Here is an 11,561-nt window from a genome sequence, read left to right as displayed (position 1 = left end):
ATACCTCCCAAAAATCACAGAGACCCCAACATTTACACAATCTTGTAGGACCAGCTACTAAAAGTGTAGGAAAAGGTGACCATCATGACGTGTCCTGAAGTTCTGATTTCTGTAGACTGGAGATTTATTATAAATGTAGAATTACACCACAACATCTCCAATAGTTTACAAAAGTTTTAACATTTAAAATACAAAGTTTGAAATTGGACCTGATCCTAAAAGTTATAGAGAAACAGATTCAAAGACTCAAAGATGACTTGGACTTCCAGGCAAGTACAAAATATCTGCAGCATGGCACCGGTCCAGAAGACCCAAACACCATCCCATACCATACATACCATGAGCCCACAGATACCGCATGGATTTACATAGTTAGGTTGAAAAAAGACATATCACAGATAAAACCCTATAGACATAGTTGTTCCAGAGGAAGGCAAGAAAACCCTTATAAACCCCAGGTACAACTTACTTCAACAAGGGAAAAAATTCCTTCCTGATCCTGCATTGTTCCGTTGAAATTTTGAGCCATGTTTCAAAGTATTTATGGATATAACAAACATGTATGTTGATAAATCACTCTGGCAAATGTATAAAAATATGTTCGTTATTGTAATTGTAGATCTCTTCTTCCTGAGGAAGCGTAATTAGTTTCTGCGAAACATGTAGAAGTTTTGGAATCCCTCTGCGAGAGAGTTTTCCATAAGGGGATCTTTATGAGTGCTGTACTTTCACTCAAAGTTTATTAATAACATTTCTACAGGTCCTATAGAAGCTTCTGAGGAAAGGTTTATCTGTTTAGCTGTAGATGTATCCAATGTTTTACTGAAACAAACAAAAAAAAACAATAAGGTTTGTGACAGAGGGGTCCAGGATTTGGCTGGAAAAGTCCTGGATACAGTTTATATAGCACCCAGGCTAACCCCACAATTCTATCTATATAGGGGAATCAGGACCTCCTTCCTCCTATGGTGACCCCTCTAGTGATGGTGACCCCACAATTCTATCTATATAGGGGAATCAGGACCTCCTTCCTCCTATGGTGACACCTCTAGTGATGGTGACCCCACAATTCTTTCTATATAGTAAATATGATATATGATATATAAATATGATACATGATATATAAATATGATATATGATATATAAATATGATACATGATATATAAATATGATACATGATATATAAATAGGGGGTCGTTATGAAGAAGAAACATTAATAAGGTTAAAAGATCTTTAAAGAGCATTGACAATGTGCTAATGAAGTTCAAACAAACAAAACATTGAAATGACTTCTAATTCCTGTAAGATGAATGAAAGGTAACAAGTTGTAAGGAAAGAGAGGCCCAATGCCGTAAGAAATTAGGTGCAGGGCCCACATGATGGGGTGCTAGGCCTAGCCCAGGGGTGTTAGGGGGTAATAAAATGTAGTTAGCTAGAGGGCACTGTGCCAGGGTGGAGCGTGGGGTAGGAGGGGATTAGGATGAGTTATAAGGGGCAGGATGGAAGTGATCGGCTCTCTTTTAGAAGAAAAAGTTTCCTGCCCACCCCTTCTTTCATGGTGATAATGTGTAAGTGTGGGCCCTGTTAGTGGTTGGGGTCATGGAAGGCAAGGGTTGGCATTGGTAAAGTGGTGGATTTTGGCAGGGGGATCCTCTTTGGTGCGGTCTCCCCTTTATGATGAATGGATGATTATGGCTCCTGAGGCAGTGCTAGGCGGCTAGGGGCCAAGCTGGAGATGTTAGAAGCGTTAAAGTCCTGTTGGGTACAGATTTTTCCTTCTGAGACCTGCAGGCTGGTTGTTTGGGTGTATAACCGGGAGTATGGAGTTTGATAACATTATGGATATTGTTGTTATGGTTAGGTATTAATAAATGGGAGGAATTAGGTTGTTGGTTAAATAGGTTATATTCAATGTAATATGTGTTATATAATCCCGGTTAAGTAATAATTATAATAATGGAGTGTTATGTTATGTTATGTTAATGAATGTTTGCATATCAAACATGTAAATGTATTTATGTATTTTTAATGTATTTATAATTGGATATTTGTTTGTTTATTACTTGAATGGTAATTTATTTATTGGTGTTTAAATAAATGGCTGCTTGCCAGGCAATTTATATCCAAGATTGGTGTTTGGGTATTTAATGGTGGGGGATGGTTGGTAAGCAGGTGGGGGGATGGGGGAGGCGGAGGTTCTGATGGTGGTGAAGGATGGGCTAGAAGGTCCGAGCTGCCCTCGTCATGTAAAATAAGCTACTGAACATTGTAAACATTGAAGAATGACGTCATTTCATTGCCTTGCTAAGGAGCACAGGAGTTGTGGGTGAATATAATTCACATATACATAGATTCACTGAGATTCACAACAGTCCTGGAATTCCAGATGGAAAACAATTCACCCAAATTTTCCTGTTTGAGTTGTAAGAGTAAACCATTCAGATATATGGAAAGTCTACTCACTCCATGCAGACGGTGTTCTGTTTAATTATATAGTAATATATTCATTTTGTCCCAAATAAAGATCTTATGTGTAATATCCATGGACAGGAGGGGTATACTCAGCATATGCTCAGATTTAGGAGATGTTACCTTCATAGCTCAATACTTTCTGTATTTGTCAGATCCGGTCATGGATCAGCAGAGGACCTTAGACATCTTCCCCTGGCATCCAGCCCATCTCTCATCTCTCATAGCCCTCCTGTAGAAGGTAATGAGCTTTACATCAATGACCAACTTCCAGAAAATAATATTGTTCCTAGAAAATCTCTTTAACACATTCACATAATTTGCCCGGACAACCCCCCGAAACACAACATATTCTCGGTCCATCGTCACCATCTTGCAGGGCCGTAGACAGCGCGGCTACCCCAACCAGCAGGAGAATCCATGGACACCTCATTGTTAGGTCTGATGGCTGGAAAGAAGATCCAACAGCCACCATTATATTCCCGGTGCACCCAGACCACCCCCAGCCACCAATATCACATACGGATACCGTACTGACGAATAATATCACGCAGAAACTGCAGACTCTAATTATACAAATACATTTCTATATTTTGTGTACAGAGCTGTGAGAGAGTTTATTAACCTTCGTCACGGCTTGGCAATAATTACCCGGCCACTGAGACATTGCTGAGGACACTTTAGTACCGGGCATATTCCATATTACTTTGAGAGAATTAAAAAAGAGGACCTGTCACTGCAATCTGCACAGTTCATGCAGCCAGACACTGGACAGGTAAATACCAAAATGCCAATTAGATAACATGAAAAATTCCAATTATGTCATTAATAGAGAAAGGTGTGGTTGGGTTGTAATTATATTCCTGCAATACCCACCCATTCACCTCAGTATATGGACACACTGATACAATGCTGATTTCTGGGGCTTTGCATAGTTTGTAAATGTTTATTACAAGAAAATAATATGACAGCTCCATCCAGAATGGCGGCCAGTGGTGGCGGTTGTATGGTGAAACTCACACTGAAGACGTTGCATGGGGTTTAGCATAATAAACTTTAATCAATAATGTCAGAAATAGCAAGATATCAAAAAAAGGTGCAGAAAAAACTTTTCTTGTGAAGTTTGAAATTACCGTAAATATATGTGAATACGACAGCCATGTTTCTTTCCATGACAGTCTCAGGCTGCATTCATAATTCCATCTATTTGGAATAATCCATACCTAGGAGGACCCCTTCCTCCTGCTGGTGACCCCTCTAGTGATGGTGACCCCACAATTCTATCTATATAGGGGAATCAGGACCTCCTTCCACACAATAGGAGGGGGATATGGAATGGTGGGATGTAGTCAGGGTTTAGGAGACAGAAGATATAATTTCCCGGCCATTGGGCAGATCTCATCACAAGGTAATTGTCAGTGGGGGATATAACCGACCTCCATGATACACCATTACAAAATGAAACTATGCTAAGTAACCATAAATCTAACTGCAAGAGCCCGAGAGGTTACATAGGTTACATAGCACCTGACGGCCGGTCTCACATTGGTGAATGTTGATGAATTCACCATTAGGAGAAGACTGAACAGCAATGGTGTGTATGGGGGTAGCAAGGAGAAAGCCACTGCTATCCCCCAAAAATATTACTGACAGATTGATAAAGATTATGAAGACAAACCAGAACATTTTTGTGGATGAATGAAGCCAAAATAGAACTTTTCAGCTTAAATGAGGAGAAGGAAAAACACTGCGTTCCAGAACATTATCCTGACTGTGAAACATGGCGGTGGGAGTGTTCTAGATTGGACCTGCTTTGCTGGGTCTGCTTTCCATCATTGATGGAACAATTAATTCTAAATTATGCCAGAGAATTCTAAAGTAAAATGTCAGGACATACGTCTGTGATCTGAATCTCAAGAAGCAATGGATCATGCAGCAGGACCACAACCCTAAACACACAAATCGTTCTATCAAAGGAAGGATATAGGAGAATCAAGTAAATGTTATGGAAAGACGTGAGCTATTCCTGCAAGGAAACCACCTACATCCAAGAGGTGAGTGTGTTCTGTATGGAGGAGCGGGTGACATTCGCCATGTGCAGGACAGATCACCAGGTACCACAAATGTTTAGTCGCAGTTATTGCTGCCAAGGGGTCACCCCGAATACCGAGCGCCATTCACTTACCCGTGCCACACACAGATATGTTATTGGATATTTCCTTCTCCAGAAACACATAACAAAATCTCATCGTAATTTCTTTAACTCTAGCTTCATTATCTTCTGGGACTTGCTTGGAATTCAGATTATGGTTTAGGTCACATTCATATAAAAAGCTAATAATAATAAGAAGGCTTAAAGGGTTCACAAACTTTAAAGCACCATTGTATGAAAAGAAAACCCAGCACTCAAAATGAATGGTGCTAAAGACCCGTGGATCACCCAGGTTCTCTCATGATAGTCTTCTTCAGTCTTGGGGAGGTTTAATAAATCGGGATTATTGTGTCATTGCAAAGGCTGAGATCATTTACAGACAGTCTGCTCGGCCATTGATCCATCCTCTTCCCTATATTTGACAATGCGATGGTGTTTCCCCTCATTCTGTGTGCATTTACTGTACAAGAAAGCTTAGAAGCCATGACATGGCCGAGCAGAGCCTTTGCTGAGGACACGTGCTGCGCTATAGGCTCGGTTTACTTTACTTTAATACCAGACACAAAATCCTTATTAAAAAAACGAGAACGTGTCACTTGTTTGCAATCCATTATTATTAATAACAATAATAAAAAACAGGATTTATATAGCACCAACATATTACGCAGCGCTGTATATTAAATGGGGATCTATACAGAATAACACTGAACAGGTAAATACATGAAACATTCCAAAGAAAGGTGTGGTTTGTGTGTAATTATTACACAACTATTTCATTAATATTGTACATTCCCGGATAAACAGGTAGAAGGTAATTATAGCAATCTATATTCCTGCCAGATGGTTCCCGTCATACGTCATGAGTGATATGATGATGACATAATTGCAGAGTTATATCATTCTTCCTATGATTATTGAATTTGATAAATATTGTGATATTGGGGGGGAACTCTGCAGAACACAAGCAGTTTGTATGATGGATTCATCTCTTTATGTTTAACAATATAACTTTCTTCATACAAAAACATGGAAATCAGCTAGTCCACAGAGTAATCCTTTATTGTAACGTCTTTAGCTAGGATTCCACACTACATTAATAAATGAGCTTTGCATAGAAAAGTAACACAGATTCTTCTTTCGTTTCCATCTTACCTGCTGAAATTCCACTCCCTTACCTGACAGCACACCTGTCCTCCAGTCTACCTGCAACCAAAGCACAGAAATATATCCCCCATCCTGTACATTATACATATTAAACCTATATACCCCATCCATTGTGTCTGCTGTGTGGGGCTCCCACCATCCCTGTGCTTGGTTCCTGGGTCTGTACCCGTGCTGTGCCCATTATGAAGGGTCCAGTCATCAGAACACAAAGCTTAGCCTGCAAACCTTGCCAATGGAATAAAACGAATGTGACATAGAAGAGCCTCGCGGTACAACACTGCCTTGGAACCCCCACCCATCCTATATATGAACATACAGATAGCATGCTGATTGCAGTACCTTTGTACATAAATGTTTATTACATGAATGCCATCTGAGCGCTCCATCCAGCATGGTCGCACAGATTTGTTTCCCGCAGTCCTGAGTTGTTTCTGACAATATTGTGTCCATGGCTGTAGTAACCTCAGTACAAAGGATCTGACATTGGAGGCTGAGCAGGAAGTTATGGTTAGAAAAGTTTGTCCTAGCCAGAAAGTTGTTTTTGGGACTTTTTAGGCATGATTCCACATAATAATTACAATGAATAATCATCAATAAAATTCTAAATTTCATTTATTGATGATTTAAAAAAAAACAAAAACATATTTTCAATAAATAGCAATGAATAGTTTATGGATATTATTGTTTAATCTATTACAATAGGTCTCTATATGTTCTTAAGGAAGCAGATATTGTTCTGCGAAATGCGTAGAAGACCGCTTGGAAATTACATATTTTATTAAACATAAAGTTGATGTGACATAACTTTGAATGGATTTTAGAATTGTATTGGCGATTGTATGCTGATGTTCATTGTTTATGTAGAGTCATGCCTAAAAATCCAAAGAACAAATTTCTGCATTTGTTTTGCTGCTGGTCAGTAATAGCGATGTGACATAATTAGATTTTTTACCATAGGGAATGCAAGAGAATTAGCAAATAGCAAATTAGGAATTTAAACTCAAGGTGAAGAAAACGTTTCCTGTTTTCCTTATTCCTTTTTCTGGAAAGCAATATCTTTACTAAGTCTGTATTAGCTTAATATTCAGACGAGATTTATTGACATAGAAAGTAATTAACAAGTAATCAACAATTATTCCAAATAAGCTAAATAATAATCACACAGACATAGTAAAATTATACGTTACGCAAAGAGTCCGTCTTCCATATCCTTCACCCTGGCTGGGCTCTACGAAGATTGGAGAGAGAAAGAGAGAGGCGATAAGAGATATGAGGGGTATTAGAGGTATAAGAGTAATAAGAGTAAGATTTGTGGCTGTTGTCCCTTCCTATACATCTCCAGGACCCCTGGCCACATCCAGCCACACCTATGCATGCGCCCCTTACTCCCACTTCCGGAAGTACACTACTCCCAGGTGCCCGCTGATATTCTCCTCTAGGTGTCACTGTTGCATCGGGGGCAAGTCCTCTGACTCAGCTGACGAGTTGGTTCTGGCTCTTTGGGGGGTCATCAGATAGCAGTGATGTTTATACGTCTGGCAGGATATTTGGAGATGTCCTTAAAGTTGATTTCTCAATGCACCCCCCCCCTATACCCAACAACTATTATGGGGTGCCATTCCGGATCATAGAGATGTTATCTCTTTTTGGTTGCTTGGTTCAAACCTCTATCTGTAATCATCATGTTAGTTTTGTCCCCGGAGGCCTTTCAGAGTCATCCTCCATCAAGTTCCACCAACAGCCAGCTTGAACTCATCCTCTCCAAAAAGTATTGTTTATGGGTGCTGATTATTATTACCATTCATGTTGCGCACTCCAACACAAGGTAAGCTGAAATCTGAACCTTGTCCCTGGTCACCGACACCCCCAAGCCATCTCAGTTTGCACACAGGTAGTCCATAGCACTCAGAGTGCCCCCTGCTCCCTGCAAAGTGCAATATCAGCCAGCACCAACAGGTGGCCCTCTAACCGCAGCAGGGGAGGTGGCACAAGGGAGGCTGATATAATAGCTATTTAATGACTTGAGAAGGGCCACACATTGGGAAGGGAAGCTGCGGATAGGTTACAGGGTCCTCTCCTCCTCCTGTGTCACTGTCTGTATTAGTCTGTCATTTGCAACCCCTATTTATTGTACAGCGCTCTGTAATATGTTGGTGCTATATAAAATACTATTTATTATTAATATTAATCACAGGTGTCCCCTGTTTGTGGGACATTTCCCCCGATCACAAGGCAATGAATGATGAAATTAGGGTACGTGGACCATACATCCGTCTCATTAGATCTTACTCCATCTGACTTACTTCTATTTCTATATCTTGGAATGTAAATTGGGGGAATTTGTAATGATCTGGAGGTGATATGGAGTCCAAGCGGGGGTTTGATGAGCAAACGTGAAACGTGAGAAATGTTCCACCAAATGTGAGAAACGTGGAATTCTATGTAACATTCAGGGAACTTTTCAGCGCCCTCTCCTACATATGTATAAAACAATCAATGGCGACTTTTATTATTACCCCAAAAAATAATTGTCACAATAAATACATTTTGCAGATGTAAAGCAAATGTTCTGGCATAGAAAACCTCTGATACTGTATGGGCACTAACACCCGTGTGTTTTGTATTTCCACTTCTGACCAACAGATGGCAGAATATCTTTATAAACCATCACTGCGAAGCTGCATTAGCTCAATTATTTTACCTGGGGGTCCCCCTAAAGCTGTGATAGGGTAGTGAACCAACCTAGGACTTTTCATTTTTTACACCAATTTATTGGTGAGATTTATGTCCTTATTGTCCTTCTCTGCACACTATTAGGAGGAGATCCCACACAAAACCAATGAGTTCCAAATGTCTGATTAAAAGATGTAATTACAGGTGAGCTTCACAATTTATATGTAAAGAACATTATATAATCATGGCTCCTGATCTATATAATAAAGTGTCATGACCATATCTAACCATACAATAAATATATACAGTATATTGAATTATAGAATGTGGTTATCTCTCCACCTATGATCTATCATACCAGCCGTGCCCATTATGCGGGGTTCCCACCATCCTTACACTACGCTCTGCATTCTGTATCTCATACACCCGGCCCCTACGCTCTGTATTCTGTATCTCATACACCCGGCCCCTGCGCTCTGTATTCTGTATTAGGGATCCATTGGATTGGTTTAGTACATTGCTGAGCTGAATCTTCTCAGGTGAAATGGATCCAAACAGCACCCCAGTACAGGTGAGTCAGCCTGTTTATCATTGGCCCATTAACTAAACATATCACCTGCTTGCAGAATATTGGAGGATATTCAATACAGGAAATAAAAGTCCCTACAGATCCCTATATTTGTGATGTCATGCTGTGATGTCACACCTGAAATAAGATCCGGCGATGGAGAAATCCTGTGGCTTGGTCTCACAGGTGTCTCGTGTCACCTTCCCAGGTAGGGAGTGACCTCTCTGTGTAGATTGTACACGCATGGCTGCTTCTGATAATCAGGCAGCTTTGTGTACCCAGCAGCTAATTCCTATCCCAGGTTGGGTGTCTGAGGTTTGGCTCTCGCTGAGTATTTACAGTAAAAGGACTCTCAGGTGTCATTACAATCCACTTATATCCTCCTGAGAAACAAGGGACACCTGGGTCTGTGGCGTCCAATCAGAGGGAGAAGCAGTGACCCAAAGACCGGGACATTTAGTATTATAGATAATTGTCATAAACAATACTGGTAATGCTTTATTACATCCCACCTGTTATTATTAATAAACAGGATTTATATAGCGCCAACATATTACGCAGCGCTGTACATTAAATAGAAATTACAAATGACAGAATAATACAGACAGTGACACAGGAGGGGAGAACCTTGCCCCGAAGAGCTTACAATCTAGGAGATGATCTCTCACATCCTCTTCACATCCATTTGCATACACTCCAGTGCTGGCTGCATTGCATTATCAGTGACAACAATGACTCTGCATGCATACCCTGCGTGATAATGACCATTTGTTATCTCCACTGGTGACAACACAGGGGAACAATTAGGAGAAAACAATGAACCGTTGTCACCCAATATCAGGAATTTCCTGAACAAGGATTTTTATTACAGGATTGCTGGAGATTTTTTAAACTGAAAGCTGGAAATTTAATAATGACAATAAATCAATATAATGGTTAATTGAGAACGAAGCTTGATTACTTTAATGAGAGTGATCAGGTTTATTTGTTGTAGTCCAGGTGACACAAATTAGAATAATGCATAATAACGCATGGGGACTTATGCTGAGATGCATTTTGATTTATTGATTTCAATGGAAAATATACAAAGATGTGAATCTATTGGGACACAGTTGGAATAAAAAGGAATAAATTGCATAGAGAAGCAGCGTTTGCATTCAGTACACAGGGCTGAAACATTGAACAGTTGTCCTAAGACTACATCCCTTCAACTACAATGTGTAGAAGAGAGCGTCAGCACCACCTGCAGGCAGAAGAAGAATGTTCATGCTTGTGATTACTATGATGGGTCCTCATAGTGATCACATTATCGATGACAGCTTAAAACTTGAAGCCCCAGAACATTGGATGGAACATTAAAAAGGAGTCTGAACAGCTCAATGAGATCAGCAGGCCCCTTGCTAATTTCTGTTGCCTGTCTGGGTTTGCTGTGAGCCGGGGACCGACCTAGGGAGGTGCAAAGTATGCCACTGCTCTGAGGGACCCCTGGTCTGTCCCATACACATGGGGTATCTGTGCCATATTTACCAACATGCCATACACATCCAGGAACAGTTTTTTTTGGGGGGGGTAAATAATTAGCAGCCCAATAAACAGAATGACAGAGAATTGGACTGCTGTGTATCTGGTAACCCCACTTCATAATTGCCCAGCCCCCACCCCTTTCCAGGACCCCAATAAACAGCATAGTAGGGGTGCAGTGCAGCTGAAATGATTAGCATTTTTGACACCAAAATGCACCAGGGCCCCAATAAACAGCATAGCAGGAGTGCATGGAGTTAGATTGATGTATATTTTAGGGCCCCACTTCATATTTGCCTGGGGCCCCCACCTTTTCCAAGGCCCCAATGGTCAGGAGAGCAGAGGTGCAGCGAGGTGGAGTGCCATGCATTTGGTGACCCCATTCCATATTTGCCCAGCGTCCCAGTGAACAGCATGGCAGAAGTTCAGGTAGTTGCAGTGCTGGGCATTTGGGACCCCGCTTCATATTTGCCCAGGGCCCCAATGAACAGGATGGCAGGGTGCAGGGAGGTGGAGTGCCATGCATTTGGCGACCCCGCTTCATATGTGCCCAAGGCCCCATTCTTCTCCAGGGTGCCAATAAACAGCATGGCGGCGGTGCAGTGCAGCTGGAATAATTTGCATTTGGTGGCCCCACTCTAATATTTCCCAGGGCCCCAGTGCAGGCAGGGTGCAGGGAGTTTCAGGGCTGGGCATTAGGTGTCCCCATTCTGTACAAATCCCTCTTTGCTCTTGGGATCAGGTTTGGTGCCAGGTGAGGGATAATCTCTTTGCTGGGTACACACCCCGTCTCACGCTCCGGTAGCTATGATTGGAATGTCGTCTTGTTTGCTCAGCTCATAAAGAGCCTCCTCGGAGTGCCAACCGCCATAGCGGGCACAGGGCTGACACTGGCAGGATGGGGGGCACTCTGTGGGCTCTCATAGCGCTCTGTCTGGTTCCAATCATCGATTCGGCATCATTGCCACCGGCTGTGCGCGCCGCCGGGCGCTCTGAACTTATATCGGAGGCCAT

The 11,561-nt window shown here is 41.5% G+C and overlaps 1 protein-coding gene across 1 annotated transcript in view; it reads left to right on the top strand.

The window, feature by feature from the left end:
• Positions 1-11,183: 11,183 nt before the first annotated feature.
• The window catches only part of LOC140331770 (uncharacterized), a gene marked incomplete at its 3' end in the record, with an annotated part of 7,101 nt that continues 6,723 nt past the window's right edge, over positions 11,184-11,561 (top strand). The window contains 1 exon segment of the mRNA XM_072413042.1: positions 11,184-11,561. Coding sequence (XP_072269143.1) covers positions 11,446-11,561 — 116 coding nt within the window.

The sequence above is a fragment of the Pyxicephalus adspersus genome, chromosome 5 (genome assembly GCF_032062135.1).
Source record: "Pyxicephalus adspersus chromosome 5, UCB_Pads_2.0, whole genome shotgun sequence".
In the NCBI taxonomy this organism is placed as follows: Eukaryota; Metazoa; Chordata; class Amphibia; order Anura; family Pyxicephalidae; genus Pyxicephalus; species Pyxicephalus adspersus.
This window is presented reverse-complemented; position numbering and strand designations above follow the sequence as displayed.